A 23,745-nucleotide genomic window follows, 5' to 3' on the forward strand; every position below is an offset into this window, starting at 1 on the left:
TACCCATTTAATCAAATGTTTATTCAATGAAAGTATGTATAAAAACTTACAAATCTGAGAACTCAACTATACACGAAATAGGATGATGGGATATTCAGTTTTTAACATATACGTACAGCACAGCTATGAACTGTTCTTCCCTTTCCCCTTCGGTCCTTATTTCTGGCTCCTGTTTTGTTCTGTGAGACCATTCTGCTATTGAACTAAGGGAAGATTAATGGACAACTTTTACTGCTTTCAGGCCAATGGAGGAAATTTCAAGTATTAAAAAAAAGATTAGAAACCAAATATCAAAATTGAGTTTTTTCCCCAAACAGCAATTAGGTTTTTGTCCCTGATTTCTCTTTGCCATTTTTGATGCTTCAATGAATGTTGCCAGTAAACTATTAACATTAAACTTTGAAAGTCACTAACATAACTACGTCTGCTCACAACTTCCCCTGTAAGATGCATATTCCTGTATCTTTCTTCCCGGGGTACACACACTGATTTAAAAGTCGATTGGCGCTAAAACAAATTTACCATTGGCAACTTGCTCGAATGGCATGTCATTTTCTATTCAGAAAGACAAGCTATAGACCAGTACTTTCAAATCTGATTTTTAAAACAACCAACCAGTTTGTCAGAAACTAAAACACAGTATTCTGTTGTTGTTCAACTTTGAAAGAAGCCAGCAATTAGATAAGGCATGTGCATTAATTCACCTGTTTACAGCAAGTATCCACACATTTTCTCTTTCAAACACACAAACTCACAGCTTGTCATGTTTTATCCAAAAATTAAGATTGCCATCACATTATTACTTTTTTTTTCTTTTGTGTTTTGTTCAAGTAGATTTCTTAATGATTTTTCTTGACTGGACATAATCTAAAAGGATGCATTCTGAAATAAGACACTTGGAGAATAAACACAAAGAATGTTTTCTTGGGTTTAAAGTTTCCCCACACCTCTAGATTTTGCATAGTACAGAGCCCCGCTGTATCTCTAAGAAGCACGCTGTATTTTCAGACATTGTCTTTCTGAGAAGGAAGACTTATTACCCAGGGAAAGTCATAATTTTAGCTTACCAATTTGCATTTGAGTTGTTTTGTTTTGTTATATACTCTTCATTAGTTCCAAGTATGCTTTTAAATAATCTGAAACTTCTCAAAGTCTATTTGAGTTTAGAAGTACTACTGACCATTATCTTTCCAATATCCCCTGAATTGAAGTAAGTATATTCCAGGTTTATAATGCACAAAGCCTTTAGGGAGGAGGGGCTGGGGACAGGGCAGGGGGAGAGGAGGGAGGGGCTGGGGACCTGTTTGTATCATGCCACGGAGAACTACAGTTCTGGATTGGGGGAAGGGAAGGCAGATAGTCTTTGTAAAAATGACAGTTTTTAAAAAGATAAGTAACATTCAGTCTAACAACACCGTTTCCTGTTCCTTTTTGATGGAAGCTAACACTGGGTGGTCAGGTTCTGTCACTTCAGAGTCCCCACCGCCCAGGAGAATGGACCGCCCTTCGTCTAGGGCGAAAACGTCCGAGTTCTGGTTTTGGCATGAATGTTTAACCACCTCATTGGGCGTGGAGAACGTTTTGTCACACAAATTGCATTTGTAGGGTTTGTTTGTCTGGACCAACATGTTGTCCATCTGACTCCCTTCCTCAAAGGTGCAGAGCTCCAGAGTCTGTTTGTCCACCATGGTGTACGTGTCGATGCTCTGGTTGAGGCACACGTGCCGGGCAGCCTGGTTGGCCCTGCAAAAGCTCTTGTCGCAAGTGCTGCATTTGAAAGGCTTCCCGGTGTGAATGTACATGTGCTCCCTCCAGTGGCTTTTCTGGATAAACTTGCGACCGCAGATGGTGCACTCGTACTTGCGCCTCTTGACCTCCCTCTCCTGGTCCGCCTGCTCCAGGTTGTCGATGTCCGCGATGTCCGAGGGCGGCGGCGTCTCCGAGTGCGGCTGCCCGTCGATGATGGGCGAGTCCGAGATGTGCTGCAGCTCGCTGTCGCTGACCATCCCTGCTTCAGGCACTTCCATGGCGTCCTTCCCGAGGTCCGCGGCGTTGCTGCAGAGAGACAGGGGCACACGGCTCTCTCCGGGCTGGCTGGCCGTGAAGGGGACCCCCGTGTGGATCTGGAGGTGCTCCCGCAAACTGCTCCGGAGCGTAAAGCGCCGCCCACACAGGTGGCAGGCGTAGTACTTGGGGAAGCTTCCGTTCCTCTTCATGATGCTCGGCTTGACGTGGGCTATGGTGAGGGAGGCAGGCTGCTCGTCGGAGGAGGACGCTTCCAGATTGGTCTCCTCCCCGGAGGGCGGGGGAGGAACAGGAGTGGAGACGAGGTCCGGCGACAGCGAGGTCTGCAGCGGGTCCGAAGGGGTCATGTGTGTCCGATTGACCTGGGTCACATTGGAGGGTAGCTGGGAGAGCTGGGCAGCCTCGGACACCTGCTCCTGGCTCATCCGGGATGTCTGTGGCCGTGGCTCTCGGCTGAGTTTTTCAGGTGCTGAAGCAATCTTGGTGGCTTGTCTCAATTGATGATCTGCAATCTGAATGCCGTACAAGGAAGAAGCCAGCGGGAAAACTTGGTCCGGATGAGAAAAGGCTCCTTGGCTGGCCAGGCTGGCCTCCTGGATGAGCGGGTAGGCATGCAGAAACTTGATCCCCTGCTCCAATCGAACCGGATCAATCAGTTGGGGTGCCATCTTCCCAGTGTACATCAGATGGAGGAGATAGCTGAAAATGTCGGGCTGGATGTCAGTAGGCTTCAAACGGACACACTCACTGAAAAAACAAGAAAAAAGTCTGTGAGAGAATGTCAATCCATGTCTCAAAAGATAACACAAAATGAAGGAAAATTTAGGTATTTTAAAGGCAAATTAAACAAGAATATCTCCCACGGCTTACTGTTAGTTTCATGAAATGGAATGGAATACTCAAGAGAGAAGGAAAACTTAGGTAATTTAACTTTAATCCTATTAAGAACACACAGAAATACAATACATATATTTTAAAGGGCTGAAAAAGGACTATTCATATTAAACAAATGTGGTATCTTAACTCAGACTTTTTTTATTTTAGTCTAATCGGTTTACAATGTTGTGTTAATTTCTGGTATACAGCATATTAACTTATAGACTCTTGAAGCAGCTTTTTTCCTAGTAATCTATGTAAAATTATACCACATAAGAAGGTTTGTGTTTTATGGAGAAGATCCAGTGCTCTTTATCAGTCTGAGAGTGGCCCATGACCCAGTGATGGTTAAGAACCACTGACCTGGCAGATCTTTTAGTTAAACGCCTAGGACTCTATGGATCCAATGCCATCCAAAGCTCAGCAGATCTTTTAAGGTAAGTCAAACAACACATCAGATTAGCAAGTTTCGCACTTGTAATATAACATGGGGGAGCTACACTGGTGCCTAAGAGCAAGACAACAAAAGTGAGAAAAAATAAAATCTCATTCTGTGGGTGCTCAGCCACCCCATGCCCCCTCTCCAGCATGAAGGTAGAAGCGGGAAGAAAAGGCAAGTGAGCCACATTCTAGCTTGAACGGAGTCAGGTCACCCCTCCCAGTATTGCAGATTGCATTAAAAGCAGCTCCAGGACAACTCAGTTCCTGATCACATGTAATCATCTTCATCATTAGAACTGCAGCTGGGATGTACAGGCATTATCTCACTTAATTGCCATTAATTCTCATTTTACAGATAAGGGATTAGGGCACAAAGGGATTTATACCTTGCTCAATATCAGAGTTAGTCAATGGTGGAACTGGGATTTAAATCTGAATCTAATCCTAAACCAGAACACCAAGATTCTTTGGAGCATTGAAATAATCTTGTGTAGCAGATGAGGCAGATCTGATTATTCCCATTTGACAGATATAGAAACTGAGGTCTCTGCAAGTTAAATGATTTATCTGAGGTACCTAAAGCAGTTGTGGCAAAACTGATTTTCTAACTTTCAGACTTCAGTGTTTGCATCATCCCAAAAACAGCATTCTGGTTCAAGGAGCAATAATAAAAAGGTCCCAAGAACGCTCCTCTGACTGTCAGTAAGGGCAGAAATTCTCATTAGAAATCAATGAGATATATAGGTCTACACATTAAGAGGCGTATGTGCTACCATCCCGAGTGAATACATTCTATAGACAGTGCAGTTTTCAACTTCAAAGCCGTCTTCCTTGAATGTCTTTAGAATTTGTAATCACTTCTAACTGATTATACCACTTATTCCTATTATGACTTTTTGTCCCCTTTGGCTGTTTATCTTACTCACAAATATTTTCCAGTATGCTAAAATACTAACAGTATATGCTGCGCTTCTAAATTTAATATTTTATTCCATTAAAAAGATGAAAAAATGACTTTGATAGCAATTTGTGACAGAACAGATTTGAATAATTCAATGTGTGTATATTTCAAGATGACCGCATACAGACAATCATGTGGAAAATGTTCGACTATAATGTATAGAAGTCAAAGAATGAAGATCAAGCATAAAAACTAGCATCCCTCTGACAGTGTAAAGGGGAAAAGTCTGTGTGACTCTGTTTGTAAAAAAGACAGATCGTTCCTGTCTTTATTTGTTGTCTTTGTATAGTCCTTTGGATTATCTATATTCTTTAAATAGGAATGTAGATGGAGGTGGTCTTCCTCCAAGCCCGAGGAGAGTGCCAACACTACTACGCGGGTGTATGAGAACACACTTAGATGCTCTAGGGAATCTCAGTATTCAAAGTAAAGCTTCAGGGATTACCTGCGGTGAAGACTACTTTCATAATGTAAACAATCAACTCCAGATTGAAAACTTAACCAGGAGGGATCTTTCCCGGGTCAGGCAGAGGCCTAGGGAGCCTGGAAACCACAGGCCTTTGGAGATGCAAATCACCCCCAGGAGACCAGAGGGCACCTTTGTTCTTTGAGGGTGGAATGCTCCTCCAGGCAGGAGGAGAGGAGAGCATTAGCGAGCCCCTCTGCCTCCAGGGAAAAGAAAAGTGAAGGGCAAAAACCCAGAGCAGGGCTAGATTTTTCAGCATCTCTGAGAGGTAAATGCCAAGCAGGGCCCCATTCCAGAAAAACTCTGTTGTAAGTTTTATGGTTTTCCCTCATTTGTTATTGTATAGGTTGCCCTCTATCTGGGGGACTGTGAACGGAAGTGACTGGGCAGGCCCCCGTCCACACTTCAGCCAGGCTTAGAGGGAGAACGAGGCTCGAGGCTCACAGAGCTGGTGAGGAGGGGAAGCCTGCAGGTCCCTGGGGCTTACAGCCAACGCCCAGGGCCCGGGGAGGTTTCCAGACGTCAATTTATTTTGATTTGTGCATCTTCAACTTTTTTTTCTTAAAGCAGAAGCACATAGACATGCTCAGACACTTAAAAAGTAATTTTTAAAAGTTCCTTATGAGGGGGGAGGGTATATCTCAGTGGTAGAGTGCCTGCTTAGCATGTACGAGGTCTTGGATTCAATCCCTAGTACTTCCATTAAAAAAGTAAATAAATAAATACAAACCTAATTACCTCTCTCCTCCCCAAAAGACAATGGAGAATAAATAAATATTAAAAAGAAAAAAAAATCCTTATGTCACGTTCCAGCCATCACCATCCTTGATGGCTCTCACTCCCAGGCAGCCAGACCTCCTGCCAATCACTCAGTTTGCTCTGGGCCACTCTGGATATTTCCAGGTCCTTTTGGAAGGACAGTCACACTCTACAACATAACTACACCTAAGTGGTTTGATTTGCAGATGTCTGTTGGACTTAACACTTTCAGGTAGGAAAAATACAGTTTTATTAGCACAGCTACAAGCCCTTTGTATAAACTTTCACCATACCTTACATTTTTTGTTTTTCTTTCACTAGGCTCTTTAAATAAAAGATGGACTTAAAGAACTTTGAAAAGAAGGATTTTAAACTAATGTTAGACACCTTCAGAGGTTGTAGTGAGTAAGGCCTACAGTTTTATTTTCGAGAGCTTCAAGTTTGCAGTCCTACACGATTTAAAACTTACACTTAGAGGAGTGCACGTAAGACAGAGACATCTAGTGGTAACTGTAGACATGAAAGACTCTACACTCCAAACTAAGTGTGAACCTCTCTCACAGGTGGGCAAGGCCTCAGCCGCCCAATGGGACGCCCAGCTCTGTGTCCCTAACAGATTACAGCCTCCACCTGGGGCGCCTTTGTTAGAAAGGCATTTACTTACTGCTCTACACTCAACATGAGTTTCCTGCGTCTACTTAAAACTCATTAAATTGTATTCTTTCATTCCTCAAAAATGAAAACCTTCCCCTTTTCAAGGCAATTTAATTCATTGTGTTGGGACTTAGCTAAGAGGTCTCTGAGAATGAAGGAAAAGGGAAGATCCTTGGTGTCACAGGATAAGGCAACCTCCACCTGCCATTAGCCCTATTAATCACCCATTCTGCTCCTCTAGACATTTACCAAGTGGCTACTATGTACAAATTCTCAGAACTACAGGCTGTGATGTTCAAAAACATTTGTGAAACCCAGTCTCTGCCCTCAAGCACCTTACAAATGAGGAGGAGAGGTAAATATGCAGATAACAACAAAGGGGAAACAGGTCCCTCTAACAAAGTGGCAAAAAAAAAAAGTGCTACGAGATGTGAGAGAAGAGATGGCTTTTGATCATCTTGGGTCACTTGACTGTTGGGGGCGGGAGGGGTCATGGAAGAGGTGATGTGTGTTGTGAACTAGGGGTCAGGGAGTGAGCAGAAGGCTAGCACAATGTGGTTCAGGTGAGGGGTGGGGTGCTTCTAGGGGATGCAGCCGGAGGCTTGCTGGAAGCAGGTCAGGCTCCAAGCCTGTGGGGGCCTTAAAGACAGAACGGGGAATCTGTGCACTACTGTGATGTGGATGGGGTCCTCAAGATTTCCAGTCGAGGGCATAACACAATCTGGTAGATTTCTGAGCAAAGGCACACTTCAAACAAAGCAATGCTTAGGAATACTGATCTGACAATAATGTGGAAAATGATTAGGAAATGGAAGTGAGAAGGGAAAAAAAGAACTAATGGGAAAGGTAATTTTGAAGAAAACATGATTTGGAGACTGATAAAATATGATTTTTAAGAGATTTTAAGTATGGGTTACTTGAAGATTAAAAAATAGGGAAGTCAGGAGGGATTCTGGGGAAGACAATTCAATTGTAGACATGTGAAATGAGATAAAAAGAGGGTGTTCAATTCTAGATGTCCAGCAGGCAGCCTGGAGCCTTGGGAAACAGTTCTAGAGGCAGAAAGATCAAGGCCAGAGCTGCCAACTGGCTTCCAGCAGAAGCAAGATCCAGGAAGAAGACAAGCGCCCATCAAGACGGGCAGGGAGAGAGCAGCATGGAGACCAAACTCCTCCAAACTGCAGGAGGCACCTGTGGAGAAGGCAGAAAAACACAGGGTGCTCAGAGTTATCAAAATGCAGATGAGAACCCTTAAGAAGGGAGAAAACAGTTGCAAGTGCTGCAGAGGACAAGGGTGACAGAGACTGAGAGAACAGCGGTGGTTCTGATGAAAAGGTGACCTTTGAGAAATGATGTCGGTGGAGTGATGGGGTGGAAACCACCGAGCCAACGGGTAGGAAGAGCGTGGGGTGAGGAAAGCAGAAGTGCGGCCACAGAGCACCCTTTGAAGAACGGTCACAGTAAAACAAAGAGAAGCAGCATCATAACTCAGGTAGACAGCTGAGTCATGGAAGGGCTCGTCCTGCCTGGACTGGGGCGGTGGTGGGGGTACAGGTATAAAATGAAGAGCACAGAATAACAACTATGGGGTAGGATCTGGGAGCATGAAGGCAAGAGGAAGATCGTTTTCCTTAGATAATCAGGGGCCCTTTTCTCCAAGATGGGAGAGAGTGGAAGAAAAAAGCTGAGCAGAGGTACTGAGATTAAGACGTTTTAAGAGAGAAAAGAAGGAAATTGGGGAATTCAAGCCATCAAGTTTCTCACTAGGAGACAAGGATAAATAACTGAAAGTCAAGGAGGAGGCTTGGGACAGGGGCTGGAGGAGTGAGAAGTTAATGAGGTCCTGCCTCTGCCTTCCTAATGGACCTGATCCCAACTGTGCAGGGAACACCCAGCAAGGATCTTTGGAGGTGGAGGGTCAAGTGAGGTGACAAGGGTCTGGGGCCCAGGAGCCTTGGGAGAGGTCGCGAGACCCATGGTCTTGATGAGGGCAAAGGAGCAGGTTCAGTGGAAAAGTGGGCACGGAAGTTCAGAGTCTACAGTCATTAGATTATTATCAACCACGTTAGTTACCTGGTCTGATGGACAAACAACATCTTAAAGTAATTGGAGAATGAAGCAAGAACTGATTTGTGTGCCTTGAAGTACACATCGCCGATGGCAACCGTGCAGTCACACAGGAAACCAAACTCTCGCTGAGCGTTTAACTGTTGCAGGAGAATAAGTCCATGGTTGGCCAAATCCATTTTTTAAAAAATCTGCAAAGCAAACAATTTTTTTTTAAGAAAGGTGATTCACAAATAAGTATGTGTCCTTTTTAGTCACCAATAGTAATGATCACATCGAATACATCCAGGCACTGCTAGAAACGTTACATAAACTCACTCAGTCTTCATAACAGCCCTCTGCAGTGGTTCTGCCGTTACTCCCATTTTACAGATGATGAAACTTATGGTCAATTTCGGGAGCATATGATTTGTCCGAGGATACACGGATGGTAAGTGAAGGAATCAGGAAATGGACTCGAGCAGTCAGTCCTTGAGAGGGCAAACATTCCTGGATCTTTTTGGCTTTGAGTTTAAGATTCCAAATGCAAATTCTAATGATCCATCAGAAGTTGTCAAATCTTCTACAGAGATAAGTAAATTAAGGTGCTGGGGTGGGGCCCCGGCAGGGCTGTAATAACCCACATGAGCAGGATGGGTGCTCTTCTCCCTCTTTTGTGGAGGAGGAAATGGGCTTGGAGAGGTGGAAGTAGTCAGCCTGGGCCATCTGGCCAGAAGGTAGGGGAGGCAAAATTTAAATCTGAATGTTCTGACCCTCCAATTCTAAGCTCTTTATTCCCTGTACCTCACTCAAGGAAACCACTTGGCCTGATCTCTCTGTAGTAGGGAAACTACCTCTGGAGGAACCAGTGTATCAAATCAGTAAACTGCTCCTTCCCCATGGTCAAACAGCATTTTATAAAAGCCCAGCACACATCGATCAACAGTAATGGTATACTTAATGAAAGAGCAAATTCTTCCTCCTTAAGACTGAGAACAAGGCAAGGCTGTCCATTCTCACTATTCAGTATAGTATAGGATGTTCTAGCCAGTGCAATAAAGCAAGAAAGGAAATAAAAGGCATACAGATAGGAAATGAAGAAAGAAAATTGTCCCTATTTGCAGATGACATGAGTTTTACATAGAAAATCCCAAAGAATCTACACAACCTCATGGAATTATTAAATGACTTGACCATGCCACAGGATACAAGATAAACATAAAAATCAACTATAGGACACTAATGAACTCATCTACAAAACAGAAACAGACTTGCAGACAGAGTAAACAATCTTACGGGTACCAGTGGAAAGAGGGTGGGAAGGGATAAACTTGGGAGTTTGAGATTTGCACATGTTAACCACTATTATAAAAATAGATAAAAAACAAATTTCTTCTGTATAGCACAGGAAACTATATTCAATATCATGTAATAACCTTTGATGAAAAAGAATATGTAAACAAATACACGTATACACATGCATGACTGGGACATTATACTGTACACCAGAAATTGACACACTGTAACTGACCATACTTCAATTTAAAAAAAGATCAGCTGTAATTCTATATACTAACATTGAACATGTGGACACTGAGATTAGAAATATAATATACCATTTACAATCACAAAAAACTAAAGTACACAGGTGTAAATCTAACAAAATATGTATAGTATTTGTATGTTGAAACCTACAAAGTACCGATGAAAGAAATCAAAGAAAAGCTAAATAAATGGAGACATACTGTATTTACATTTAGGGAGACAAATAATAAAAATCAATTTTCTGAGTCAATATATGGGTTTGATACAATTCTTATCAAAATCCAAGCAAGATTTTCTTTGTAGATACAGACAAGAATATTTTAAAATGTTTACATCAAAGCAAAGAAATTGGAATAGCTAAAACAGTTCTTAAAAAGAGTCACAAAGTGGGAGGAGTCAGTCTATCCAATTTCAAGATGTATTATATAGTTACAGTATTCAGGACTGTGTGGTACTGACAGAGAGATAAACACAAAGATCAACAGAACAGAATAGGGAACCCAGGAGCAGATCCTCACAAACATGTACAGTTGATTTTTGACAAAGGCACAAAAACAATTCAGCAGAGGAAGAGTAATTTTCAACAAATGATGCTGGATCAACTGGACTTCCATAGACAAAAAGCAAAAGCAAAAACAAAAACCAAACAAAGCTCACTATGATCTAAGTTTCATACACTCTATAAAACTTAACTCACAAAACGCACCACAGACTCCAATGTAAAATACCGAACTATAGCTTTAGGAAAAAGAAAAAAAGTGATAAAATCTTAGGGAATGTAGGATCAGATGTAGAGTTTTTATACTTGACATCAAAAGTACAGTCCATAAAAGGAGAAATTGCCAAACCAGACTTCATAAAAATTAAAAACTTTTGTTCTGAGGAAGCCCCTGTTAAGAGGATGAAAAGACAAGATAAAGACAAGGGAAAAAATGTGATAAAGGACCAGTATCTAGAATATATAAGGAATCCTCAAACCTCAGTAGTACAAAAACAGTCGAATTAGAAAATGGTCAATAGACTTGAAGTGACATTGTACCAAAGAAAATATTCAGATGGCAAATAAACACATGAAAAAGACATTCAACATCATGAGCGATTAGTGAAAAGCAAATTAAAACCATGACAAGATTTCACTACATGCCTATCAGGGTGGCCAAAATAAAAAAATACCACCACCAAATGCTGGCAAGGATGCTGAGAAACCCGACTGCTTGTATCACTGCCGGTGGGAATGTAAAATGGTGTAGCCACTCTGGAAAACAGCAGGTTCTTTAAAAACTAAATACGCAACTACCACACTACCCAGCAATTGCACTCACGGATGTTTATCCCAGAGAAATGAAAACTTAGGTTCGCACAAAAATGTGTATATGATATCCACAGCAGCTTTATTCCTCAGGCAAAAACTAGAGGCAACCCAGATGCTTCCATAGGTGAACAGGTAAACACTGTGGCATGCCCAAACCATAGGAAACTACTCAGCTTTAAGATGAAATGCACTACGGATACACGTAACAACCCGGGTGAATTATGTCCCCAAAGGTTACATACTATATGATTCCATTTATATAACACTCTTGAAAATTACAGAAATGGAGAACAGATTAGTGGTAGAGGGGAGAGGAGGGCGAAGATGTCTGGTTGTAGAAGGGCAACAGGAGGGATCCTTGTGGTGACAGAAACGTTCTGCAGCTCAGCTGTGTCAATGTCGATATCCTGGTTGTGATGGAGCAGAATTTTGCAAGATGTTTCCAGTAAAGGAAACTGGGTAAAGGGTACGTGAGAGTGCTCTGCATTATATATTGTGACTGCATGTGAATCTACATTTATATTAAAATAAAAAGCTAAAAAGAAAAGCCATAACATATAAATTAAGATTAAAAATGGCTAACTGTGATGCTTAACTTCAGAATCAGGAAGCCATTGTGGAGGAAGTGTTCCCGATAAGGTTAAAAACAAAAACAAGAAACAGAAACAGACACAGACACTCGTCAATTCTTACTCAGCTGGTTCTCAACTCCTCACCCTCCTTCCTGTTCTAGGGATGGTCTGACAGATTCAGAAATTAACAAGCATGCCCTAAAATAAAGGAACAAAGTGAATACTACTTTAAGAGACTGATAAGGTCACAAAGCAACACTCCAGAATGTCAAAGTTTTGTATTTTTCAACCAAGAGCTATATCCAAGTGTGAGAGGCAGGAGAGCCATCCATGTCTGCAGTAGTTTGAGTGAGAAGACCCAGGCTGTGGTCCCGTTTGCACGTGAACGTTGACGGTGTGGATCAGAAACTTAGTTCCCCAGTGATTTCTGTGTGTGTCAGAGAAGGCGAAAGCACTAGTATTAGGAAGAAGAGATAGAGAAAAGGGACAGGGTTCATGATGAAAGCCAGGTGGCAAAGTAACCCAGATCACAAAGAAACACCACTCTAACCTGACCTCCTCCAGCAGGATATACCTTTAGGAAACTTGTCTTCGAGGCTGTTCTCTGAAAAGTGCCAGAACACCTACTTTTCCATCTCACTAACTTGCCCAAGTATGAGAAGCAGGATTTAAACTGGGGTTCATCTCATTTCTTGGAACATACTATGAGCAACTGTGTTTGTTTAAAATTAATAGGAAATTTTTAATGGCTACTTTAAAGCTACTTGCTATAAGAGAATCGAATACCAGGGACATAATAACAGTGACAACTGTTCACCCGCCCGACCCTACCTGTCTCCCCACACTCTGGCCACTTTTTAAAGAATCTTCACTAATATCACCTTTTACCTTCTGTGAATTTAATGATGAAATGAAGTATATTTTTATTTCCTCTTGTTTGTCTTCATGAGCTTTGCTCATTTCCTATCAGGTCAATTGTTTTTTTCCTTATCAATCGGTAAAACTCTTTGTGTATAAAGAAAATGAGCCCTTTTTCATATATGTTGCTAATATTTTTCTCACTCTCTTTTTATTTTGTTTCATAGAGATTTTTGACATAAAATTTTCATCAATTTTATCAATAATTTTACAGAACGATTTTGAGGTTTTTGGTTTTTACATTAATGGATACCTATCATTTCTTTGATTTAGCAAAATGTATGGCTCGTCCTTGTTCATCAACAGACTAATGTAAGTATTTTATTCAGAACCTAAGAATAAAGCCATGAAAAAACTGTGAAATGTTTCTTCTTAAAGAGGGTCTACTAGTTATTTTAGGATCTCAATTTAGGAGCGTCTAGAATAGGAAATGAACTGAAGCGTCTTTCACATACAGAGGGAAGAACACGTGCCAGAGTCTCCGAGAAGCGGAAAAACCAAATGAAAGGAGGAGAAACAAAGAGAATAAGTCCTATGTTCCAAATTCACGTGAGGGAAAACCAATTTTTAAAAATCTTATTCTAAAGACCAAAAAACCTTTGTCAGAGAGAAAAAGGAAAACAAACTTCTAGATTCTTACATATATGGATGAACCTGGGAAAAAGGGGCAAGAGGGAGGAGGGAGGAGGCAGACCAGCCTGGATGCTTCCTGGAGGGCATCTGGGGGAGCTCCTGCCATACCCCGGCCCAGCTGACGGTACTGCCCTTTCCCCAACCTTCCTCCCTCATCACAGCTGCTCCACAACCACCTCCACAGGACTCCGCTTGCACAAAGCCGTGTAGGGTGAGGATGCAGCGTCTTCATGGGCTGGCGCTGCTCCAGGCTACCCGCTCTTTGTGGAAATGGATGTCTGCTCTTTCTACCTCCATCGACTGCTCACCCAACCGCATCACTCCTGCCCGCACTGCACTGCCCACCAAGGTCACAGAGGACCTCTCATTCCCCAGCCCTGTGGATGAGTCGCTTGCTCAACCTCTCTGCAGCATTTAATACCCTTCCTCCTGCTTCATAAATATTCGGGCCCTGCTTCCAGGCCACTGAGCTCTGGTTTTCGTCTCAGCTCTGGCTATTCTATTTTCATCCCCATCGAGGATTCCTCTTTTGCTGATGCTGCTCTGCCTTTGGTCCACCGCGCACTTTTCACTCTGCAGACTCTCTGTGGTGATCTGTTCCACTCCCTCCTGACTGTCTCACAGGAACCCTAAATTCAGTCTAGGCAAAACAACTCAACTCCCAAAAGGACAAATAAAAGCCCTTGACACAAACCTGGTCCATCTGTATCCCCAGCACAGTGCCTGCCATCATTGCCCCCTCGACCACGCCAGGAACCCCAAGTCCCCTTTCAGACCTCCACCGCCCTCTCCCCAGGTCAGTCAGTCACCCATGTGCCACCAATTTAAACTCTTCATCCTACCCCATGCCTTAGCTCTACCTCCCTACTCACCTCCCCGTTTGCAGCTCCAGCCTCTCTAATCCATCTGCACGGAACAGCCAGAACCATCTTTCCAAAGGGCAAACCCGATGTTATCATCTTGCTGAAAATCCTCCCGCGATTCCCCATGGCCTCCAGGATGAAACCCAGACTCCTGAGCATGGCTTACCCGGCCCCGTGTGACGCCAAGCCTGCTCACCATGAACTCCATGCTCTGGTGCTGATCTAAACTATTGGTTTCCGGACTTTCGGACTGCCCAGGCCTACTAAAAACCTACCAGCCAACCTCGAAAATTGGGCTCCAGCAGGGTGTGGCTCCCTCTTTATTTTGCAAGAAAAGACAAAATATTCACATATCTGGCAGGAACGGAGGGCTTCTCAACATAAAAGGGTAGACAGGACCTGATGTCAGAATATCCTTCTAGAGGAAGGACAGTGGCACTATATTCAATACGTGGAAAAGTAAACTTTTTTCGAATGCAAAAATAAAAAACTTACAGCCTAAAATTTTACTTTAAGGCGTTAAATTGTGCCTAATTGTCTTCTTGATACAAGACTGGTGATCTTTACCAAGTGATTGTCAAGTATCCCATTTGTTCTGAAGTCCAGGCATTATCAGAAATCCAGTTTCATCTGAGTGTGTTGATGAGGGAGACAAAATGATGTATTTCACTCACTTTGGAAATTCGGATGAACTGAGATAAGCTGCAGTTTTCCTTGCCCAGAAGGTCCTGAAAGCCCAGGTCACTCGTGGCCTCCTGGCAGAACACACCACGCACTGCTCAGGTGCCATCCTCTCAAAGCTGAGCAGTGCAGCAACCGGATGTCTGCTCTTACTTGAACTGGGCCTTGGGACCTCTGTGCAGGACCTCTGCACATGCCACCTGCAGAGGGAGCCACCACTTGCTGCTTGCCCCTCCCCTTAGCTATATTTGTCCAATGCAAAATTTCCCTGACTCTCAAGACTGGGAGAGTCTTCATGCCTCCAAAGCATCTGTGAACCTGCCTGATGATTCTGAAAAGCCGGCACTGAGTCTTATTTATCATTTATTACATTATCCCGTGTGTCTAGCATATTGCCTGGTGTTCAACATTTGTTAAATAGATTAATAACTGTATGCTCAGAGAGGAGAAGGATGTTGAGTTCCAGTCATGGGTTGGCCCCTGACTAGCTGGGTGATTTGGGGTAAAAGTTCAATTTCTGTTTTTCCTAGATTAACCTAAAAATTCTCATCAATTTAATGTGTGCTATGTTTTGGAAGAATTTTTCGATTTTTAAATGTCACTTTGTGTTTCTTCAGGTTACTAATTCTGTTCTGAACAGTGCTTTATAGGTTATAAAAAGATTGTAAAAGTGCTTATCACACATCATTTAAGCCATAGTATATTGTTTTCTTATTATTTATTTCATTATTCATTGTAATAAATAACCACAGTATTAATAATAAATGATCACTTATGTGTCAAAGATTGATCATCCTCCTTCCAAGAGAAATTTAGACATAGAGCTAAGTTAAGTAACTTGCCCACATGTAGGGCAAGCTCTTAAGAAGCAGATCCTGACATTGGTCATGTATCTGGTAAGGGCTTTCTAAGATGCCAGGTACAGTGGATACAAGTGTACAGAATACACAGCGTTCAAGGGTATAATCAAATAAGTACACAAATTTATAATAGCAAACTCCGATAAGAGTTATCAAGGAAAAATATAAGGAACTATGAGGTCATAAAACTGGGATCTAATTTGGGGATTGTGGGTCAGGGAAGATATTTGTGAGGAAATGCAAGTTAAGCAGCTACTTAAAGGACGAGAAGAAAGCAACCTAAATGTCCATCGACAGATGAATGGATAAAGAAGTTGCGGTATATTTATACAGTGGAATACTACTCTGCCAAAATAAAATAATGCCATTTACAGAAACATGGGTGGAACTAGAGATCATCATTCTAAGTGAAGTAAGCCAGAAAGAGGAAGGAAAACACCGTATGATACTACTCATATGTGGAATCTAAAAAAAAAAAAAAAAAAAAAAAAAGACACTATGAACTTATCTACGAAACAGAAACAAGACTCTCAGATTTAGTAAACAGTCTTACGGTTACCAGGGAAAGAGAGTGGGAGGGGATAAACTTGGGAGTTTGATATTTACAAATGTTAGCCACTATATACATAAATAGATATTTTAAAAAGTTTCTTTTGAATAGCATAGGGAACTATGCTCAATATCTTGTAATAACCTTTAATGGAAAAAATATGAAAATGAATATATGTATGTATATGCAAGACTGGGACATTGTGCTGTACATCAGAAATTGACACATTGTAATTGACTGTACTTCAATAATTTATAAAGAAAAAGGTAAAAAGAACCCCCCTCCAAAAAAAAAACAATAAAGGAGAAGAGTTAATCAGGCAGAGATGAGTATTCTAGGCTGAGGTACCAGCATTTGCAAAGGCCCTAAGGTAGGAGGGAGCAAGATGCAACTGAGGAACTAAAAGAAGGTCAATGTGCCTGCAGGGCAAAAAGCCAGAGAGGAATGTGGCAGGTGAGGCTGGAGATTCAGGTCTTATTAAGGATTCTGGTCCATAACTTAAGAGTAGTGAGGAGCCATAAAAGATTTGAAGCAGGGTGACATGTCTACAGTGTAAGTACCATTCTGAGCTGGTCTATCTGATCAGACGGCTGCACCTGCAGGACTAACCAAACTGGGGGAAGGGGTGGTAAAGAGGTCGGCAAAGGGAGATCTACTGGAAGGGGTTGAGAGGGGAGATCGTCCAATGGTCTAGAAGAGAGATGGCAGATTGGGTGGTGGTGGTGAGGATGGAGGGAGAGGGACAGGATTTGAAAAACAGAATAAAAAAGAACAGAACTGATTGGTCGGTAGATTAGATGGAGGGGGGTGGGGGAGATCAAGGTGGCCTAGGGAACGCCTAGATTTGTGTAACTGGATAGATCTTGGGGCTCTCAACCGGTGAAGGGAACATAGGAAAAACCCCAGTTCTGTGGGGGAAGATTGGTCCAGACATGTTGGGACTGAGATACTTTTGAGATACCCGAGTAGGAATGTAGCATATTTGGCGGTAATACGGGTCTGGAGCTCCCAAGTCTTGACTGTGATTTATGTCAGAGAGTCTTTGGAGAAGCCAGGTGTGTCCGACTCCAGAAGTCATGTCCTTAAATCATAACATGATAGTTCAGAGAGGTTAAAAGTGTAAACTAACAGGAGTCCCCTGAACCCTGATCTTCTCAGTATAAATTTTATGCTCTTTCCATGACACTACCTTGATCTGTAGATCATTCCTAAAAGTTTTTATCAATCCTAGCCACAGAGGGCAGACAAATGACATGAAACTGAAGACCTATATAAAGCCCTCAACCATTCAACACTACAAATGGAACTTAAAAAAAAAATTGTCTTTCCTAAATCAGAATAGTGAGCAGAGAGGAACTGTAGAACAAAGAGGGCAGTCAATTCTTAAAAGCAGGATTTCACAAATGCCTTCATTATGTATGTATATATATGTGTACAAAGTGGTGGTTTTCTTTTTTTTTAAAGTAAATTCAGACTGTAGGACATAATATGTTGAAATAAATAAAAAACACTTTCCAAAGCCAAATATAAATGATTATTTATATTACTGAATGCTTTGGTATTTATTTTCACCACAGATTCCCACTTTCATAACTGGATACTACCTAGATGTCAAGTGCTTTCAGCTGCCATCACATAGTACCTGGTGGGCTGATCTTTAAGGAAGTTCCTCATCTTTTAGAGGTATAGCTGAATGTGATGAATATAATCACAGTATATTTTGACAACCCAAGTTCCTCCTTCACTTTCAGTATAAGAACAGGAGACCAAAACAGCTTTTGGGAATTGATGATTCATTTTTAAAAGATAATAGCCCTTCTATGATACTAAATACCACTTAGAATACTCATTTCAACGGCACTAAAAGGGTCCTCTGAAGTTCTTGATTTTATTTGAGGGAGCTATAAATGAATATCGTAATGCACAGGACACATCAGTAACAGAAAAAGCACTACCCACAAGTAAGATTGATTCTTTAAAGTAGTTTAGACCACTTACCAGGATGAAAAAATTGCTTTTTCAATTTGTATTATTAATAATTAATATTTGAGGGCCTATAAAGTAAACGTGAATGAGGCTGGTTGTTCGAATTTTACTACATTTTAGAACTGCATATTTTAGAAATGTATTTTACATTTAGGAAATGTATCTTATTTAGTTGTGGTGACAGGCTGGCATATTTTTCTTAACATTTCTTTAGTCAATCTTCCTCTGCAGTAGTTAGAAAAATGAGGGACATACACTAACCAACGGTGCTTATTTCAACTTTGGAGAGCACTGCATTTGTAAAAGATTTCTTTTTAACTGTACTTTGCTTACATTAACTTTAAAATTAGTTTTTAATTTCTGAATATAAGTTGAGGTCAGAAGGAGGCAGTTCAGGGACAGCTTAGTTCAAGGAGAAGCAGGTCATAGATATATGGCTAATAAAGAGTTGATATTAAAGTGATAATTCTAAAGGCATTATGCTACAACCAACTTTAAGGAAACCTAGATGTGACCGCACAGCAGAATTTAAAACCTAATCTAATTTGCTTCTAATAAGCCATCAAAGCCATTTTTTTAATATGTTGTATGATGATCAGTAAAATTAATCTGAAGAAAATACAGTCAACTATAGGTACAGCTCAGTATATGCCAGGGAGGAGCTCCAAGTGTATTTTAATTTAAAGTCTTAAGTAAACAATTTATTTCAACATTTTATTTCAGGGGTTCTCGAACTTTTTGGTATCAGGACCCCTTCACACTCTACAATTACTGAGGACATCAGAGATTTTGTTTATATGGAATGTAACTATTGATATTTATCAGATTAGAAATTAAAATGGAAAAAATTTTTAAATATTTATTAATTCAATTAGACACAGCAATGATAGCACATTGCATGTTAATATAAATAACACATTTTTATGGAAAATTGTATTTCCCAAAACAACAAAAATTAGTGAAGTGGCATCTTTTTATATTTTTATGTATCTCTTTGTTAGAAGACAACTGGTCTTGGCATTTACCTTGTTTTTCCATTTACCCTGTTGCGATACCTGTTCTGGTTGAGTATTAAAAAAAAAAAAATCTAGTCTCACCCATACATGCATAGTTGAAAAAAAAAAAGGAGCGTTTTAATAGACTTTCCAGGTAATTGTGGATCTTCTTCGATATGACACCAAAACTTGACAAGTGTAGTTTCTTAAAGGTTAGTTGTGCGATCTAAAAGTATATGGGCGAATGAACACTTCCCACTCTTTTACTGTAAAATTTACTGCTGTCTTTGGCACTTTGAGTGGACCTTTTACCCGTGTAGGATTTTTAACATCATCCACTGGTCATTTTGAAAAGATCAGCTCACTGAGTTATACAGAACTCCCCAACGCTGACACATTTTGTCAACAGTAAAAAAGGCCAATCATATCGTAGTATCATTATGAAAACAGCTTTGACCTTACGGAACCCTGAAAGGGTTCTGGGGATTCACGAGGAACTGCAGATCACACTTGGACACCCCCAGTTCAGAACCACTCTGGGGACCTGGAGAATCTAAATGACGAGGCGTGGTGTAGGAGAACATGTATACACTTTGAAATCATTCTCACACGATTTTAACATTCACCCTTTCCTGGTGCAGAACTTAGGGGTGTACACTATGTAAAGAAACTGTACACTCAATTCTCTTGTAAAGTAAAATGTGTTTTATAAGCACTTAACTACATGCATTAAATTGCTTTATAAATTCCCATCTTTGCACACTGAGCTTTCCTGACCTGAGAATTTCACATGATGCATCATTCCTCATGCATGTGAGCTGGGGATTATGCATTTGAATGTACATACCAACCTCAAAACTTAGCCTTTGAAACGTCACCCTCCCCCGCAAAAGTCCTAACTGTCTTGGATGGCCAACTCCTCCTAAGTGCTCTGTGGCTACTGCCTCCATCTCTTAACGGCACTATCAGCACTGTAAACACTGACTCTTATTTACTGTGGATTCAAAAACATTTAATTACTTAAGTTTAATTTGCTAATAAAAACTATAACCTACTTGAGCATAAAAAAGGTCAAGAAACGTTCTTGATCTAATGCTTAGAATGTTTTTTTTTTTCTTGATTTCCCTTTTAGGTTTTCAGGGTCATGCTTTGTGACCTAACGATCATACAAAGTAGGAAAAGTGATAAATGCCCCTTCTTTAGATGTATTTTTAAATTTATGGTAAGGTCTCCAGTTGACCAGCAGCTCTTCCTTTACTGTGATGGCCTGGCGCCATAATACTGGTCCAAAATTTCAAAGTTACTTCAGGGAAAGGTGAGTGGGTTTAGGGATGAAGCAACAAGAGACAGGTAAGAGATGGCAGGAGAATCTCCAACTCCAAAAAAGCTGATTCTAAGCCAGTGCCATGTATCATCAGCCTTAGATGTCTCCCTCACTCCCTAGATCTCCGTGTCAGTGATCCTCAGGCTGGGGACAGCATATGCCCTCATACAGTATTTATAAGGTGCAGTATTTATAAGGTGCCTCTTTTTGGAGGATTGAGGTAAATAAAATTTTATATAATTTTATAAAGTTTTTACATCATGAGAGTGCAGATTTATTAATCATTAAGATAAAAAAGAAACTGTCATTGCGACAGCTTTTATTCTATGACCTAGAACATGTTGAGTGTTTAGCCTCTGCTGCTGTGGTAAACTCAGTGGAAGAGTTTGCAGACCACCATTTATTTATACCTTTTTTTTTTTTGGTAGGGGGAGGTAATTAGGTTTATCTATTTAATGGACGTACTGGGAATTGAACCCAGGACCTTATGCATGCTGGGCGCAGCACTTTACCACTGAGCCATACCCTCCAGTATTTATACACTCTCTGAAGAGAAGCTGTAAAACTGGCAGGTAAGCGGCTGAACTGTACAGCAAAGCTTTAAGGGTGGTTTATCTGCCACCCTTCACCAGGACTCCTCTGCTGTTGACTATTCCTGGTACTGTCATCACTGGTATACCACTTTTTGTACTCTGAGACCTTAAGATGGTTTCAATAACAGGTCAATTTTATGGCTAGAAAATAAACTTACACAAACCACGCATTTATTAAGTGAGAAACGCCCAGTTGAAAGGAATGCAGTATTAGTCATAAACTTCCTTCTTAAGGACACACACCAAGATTACTTAGAATAAAAAATAATACTTAACAATTAGTTTTGGTTTGTGACCAGAGAAACGAAGGTTTAAAACGTCTTGACTCTGATTTCCTTCTAAAATTTCAGGCCCCTGCATTCTAAAATGCTCGTGGTATGTACACCTTGCTCCAGTGACCCACTAGGGTCAAAACAAAGGTTGGTCCTAGAAAAGACAGAGCAGCCCGTTTAAGAAAACCCAGAGCACCTTGGAGTTCTATGTGAGCCCGTGATTCCGATCTTTTTTAGGCTTTATTTTACTAAACAATAACCTATGAAGAGGAATGGACTTTGAGACACACACACCAAGTGGGCCCATTGTATGATTAAGAGCTAATGAACACTGCAGACGGTGGGGGGAGCAAGGAGCCTGGGTTATTTCCCTAAGGCATAATCAGGAGTTCAGCAGCTGAAGTTCTAGCGGTAAATGGCGTAGCAATAACTAACTGCATTTTCACTCTGCCCACTTTCTCGCCAGCTCTGCTACCCTTGCTTTCTTCTTTATTGCCCTCTTAATTCCCTACCAGCTGAAAGTGACAAAAACCTTGCTTTCTAAGCATCTTCTGCATTACTAGTTCTCTCTGCAGCCTTGTTTAAAAATTAATGGTTAGGGGATTTCGCGACAGAGAGAAAAACACTCCGGCCCCAGGAAGCAGCCTCCGCGCCCCCAACCTCCCCTTTGCGGAGCCCTGCCGGAGTGAGGGCCGCATCGGCCGGGAGCGCGGCTCGGAGGCCGGTCCCGCAGCCAATCAGCCACAAACCACAGAGCAGCTCTGGGCTAGCCTCGGCCTGATCCGAGGCGCCGACTGCCAGTGGAGCGGAAGCTCGAGGCCGCAGGCTCAGCGAGCCCACACCCGCGGCCTGGGCTGCAGCGGGCGGCCCGTGAGGCGCCCAAGGAGCCCGGCCTTTCCCCCGCCCTCCTGACAGCAGCCCAACGGCCACCCCGTCAGCCTCGTCCCGCCCACGCCCAGGGGGCGGGGCCGGCCGGACCGACGGGGGCCCGGCGGGCCCGGGCGCCGCGCACCCCGGCCCCGCCCCCATCCCCGGGGGGCTGAGGGGAGGGGAGAGGAGCGACGCACTCGGGCCGCGCCGCACGCTCTCCACTTCCTTCAGTCCCGCGTGCGCGCGCGCGCGCTCGCCCCAAGTCCCGCGGAGTTTAACACAATGCCGACGCCTACGCCGTGCGCAACGCCCCGGCCGGCGCAACAGCTCCGGCGCCGGGGGCGGGGGGTGGCCAGACAGGGAGAGGGGAAGAGCGCGCGCGAGAGCGGGAGACAGCGCGAGACCCGAGGAGGCCGGAAGCGCGCGTGCGCGCCCCCGCCCGCGAGCGGGGAGGCGGAGCCGTAGCAGTAGCGGCAGCAGCTGTAGGAGCCGCTGCAGCTGGGAGAAGCGCCAGAGAGGCCGGGCCTGCTCCGGTCGGACCGGATCCCTCCCCTCCCCCTCCCTCTCCGCTCCCCTCCCCCAAACCCACTTCCGCAGCTCGCGGCCTTGCCGCCGAAGAAGCAGCGGCGATAGCAGCAGGAGGCGGCGGCGAGGCGTCGGAAGGATTACGCACCTGACGGGCCCGCCTATCGGGGCTCCAGCGCGGGACTCTCACCGGCCGCCGCCGCTCGGGACGCGCTTCGCGGTGGCGGCGGGAAGGGAGGGACCGGCGACGGGGAACGGAACGCGAATCGCCCCCCTCCCCTTCCTCCCTCCCTCCCCGCTCCGCCGCCCGCCCTCTCGGCTTCCGTCCCCTCCCCCTCCCGCAAAGCCCCGGATGGAGCCGCTGCCGACTCGCCGCCGCCTGGCTCCGGGGGATGGTTTTGTCAGGCGGCCAGAGCCCCGGCGCCAGGCGCAGCCGCCACCGCCCCCGCGGGGCGCCCCTGCCCTCGCTTCCCAGAACCGGGTTCCCGTGTGGTTCGGGCCCTCCGCCTGCCTTCACCCGAAGCCCCGGGACGGGGGTCATTCGTCGTCTTTGTTGCCACCGTCGCTGCCGGAACCGTTTGAGAGCTCCGGTGGCCCCCGCCCCCCCCCCGCCTTCCCGGAGCTTGGGTCGGGGGCGGCACGTGGGCACCGGCCCCGGGAGGCGGAGGCGGTGCGCGCTTACCTGTCGCCGGTGCTGCTGCGGCGGGGGGTGTGGAGGAGGCACCGCTGGGCAGCCTTGGCCGTGCTCTCCCCGCCGCCGCCGCCTCTGCCTCTCGCTGCTGCTGCTGCTGCTGCTGCTGCCGCCGCGGTCGGTGTCTCCGGCGCGGCGGCGGCGGCGGCGGCGGGGCTTTTCCTGTCCGGTTACGTTAAGGTCACATGACCGAGAGAGCGGAGCGACTAGTGCAAAGAGGCTGAGAGCGGCTCCCGCCGGGGGGGAGAGGCGGCGAGAGGGCTGTGGCGGCAAGAGCCCCCTCCGCCCCCCCAGCCGCCTCCCCTCCCCCCGCCCGCCTCCGCCTCC

At 43.8% G+C, this 23,745-nt stretch overlaps 1 protein-coding gene across 4 annotated transcripts; it reads right to left on the reverse strand.

Moving 5' to 3' along the window:
• ZBTB2 (zinc finger and BTB domain containing 2) lies at positions 1 to 23,720 on the reverse strand. 4 transcript variants are annotated; one of them, XM_072966040.1, is made up of 3 exons: positions 23,410 to 23,720; positions 8,256 to 8,440; positions 1 to 2,772 (listed from the first exon to the last, which is right to left on the reverse strand). In XM_072966040.1, exons 2-3 carry the CDS (start codon positions 8,426 to 8,428, stop codon positions 1,401 to 1,403), a joined length of 1,545 nt encoding a protein of 514 aa, XP_072822141.1. In that variant the 5' UTR covers positions 8,429 to 8,440; positions 23,410 to 23,720; the 3' UTR covers positions 1 to 1,400. The 4 variants fall into 4 exon arrangements, with proteins under 4 accessions (XP_072822141.1, XP_072822142.1, XP_072822143.1 ...); XM_072966041.1 differs by lacking the exon at positions 23,410 to 23,720 and adding an exon at positions 22,876 to 23,388; XM_072966042.1 differs by lacking the exon at positions 23,410 to 23,720 and adding an exon at positions 3,265 to 3,330 and having other exon boundaries at positions 8,256 to 8,384.
• Positions 23,721 to 23,745: the final 25 nt, after the last annotated feature.

The sequence above is a fragment of the Vicugna pacos genome, chromosome 8, assembly GCF_048564905.1.
Source record: "Vicugna pacos chromosome 8, VicPac4, whole genome shotgun sequence".
Lineage (NCBI taxonomy): Eukaryota > Metazoa > Chordata > Mammalia > Artiodactyla > Camelidae > Vicugna > Vicugna pacos.

What these genes read in the sequence shown, in the direction of transcription:
- ZBTB2 (XM_072966040.1), bottom strand. Translation starts at nt 8,428, where the DNA reads ATGGATTTGGCCAACCATGGACTTATTCTCCTGCAACAGTTAAACGCT. An exon ending in TTGTTTGTCCATCAGACCAG is followed by an intron (nt 2,773 to 8,255) that starts GTAACTAACGTG and finishes TTGTTTTTTCAG; the next exon opens with TGAGTGTGTCCGTTTGAAGC.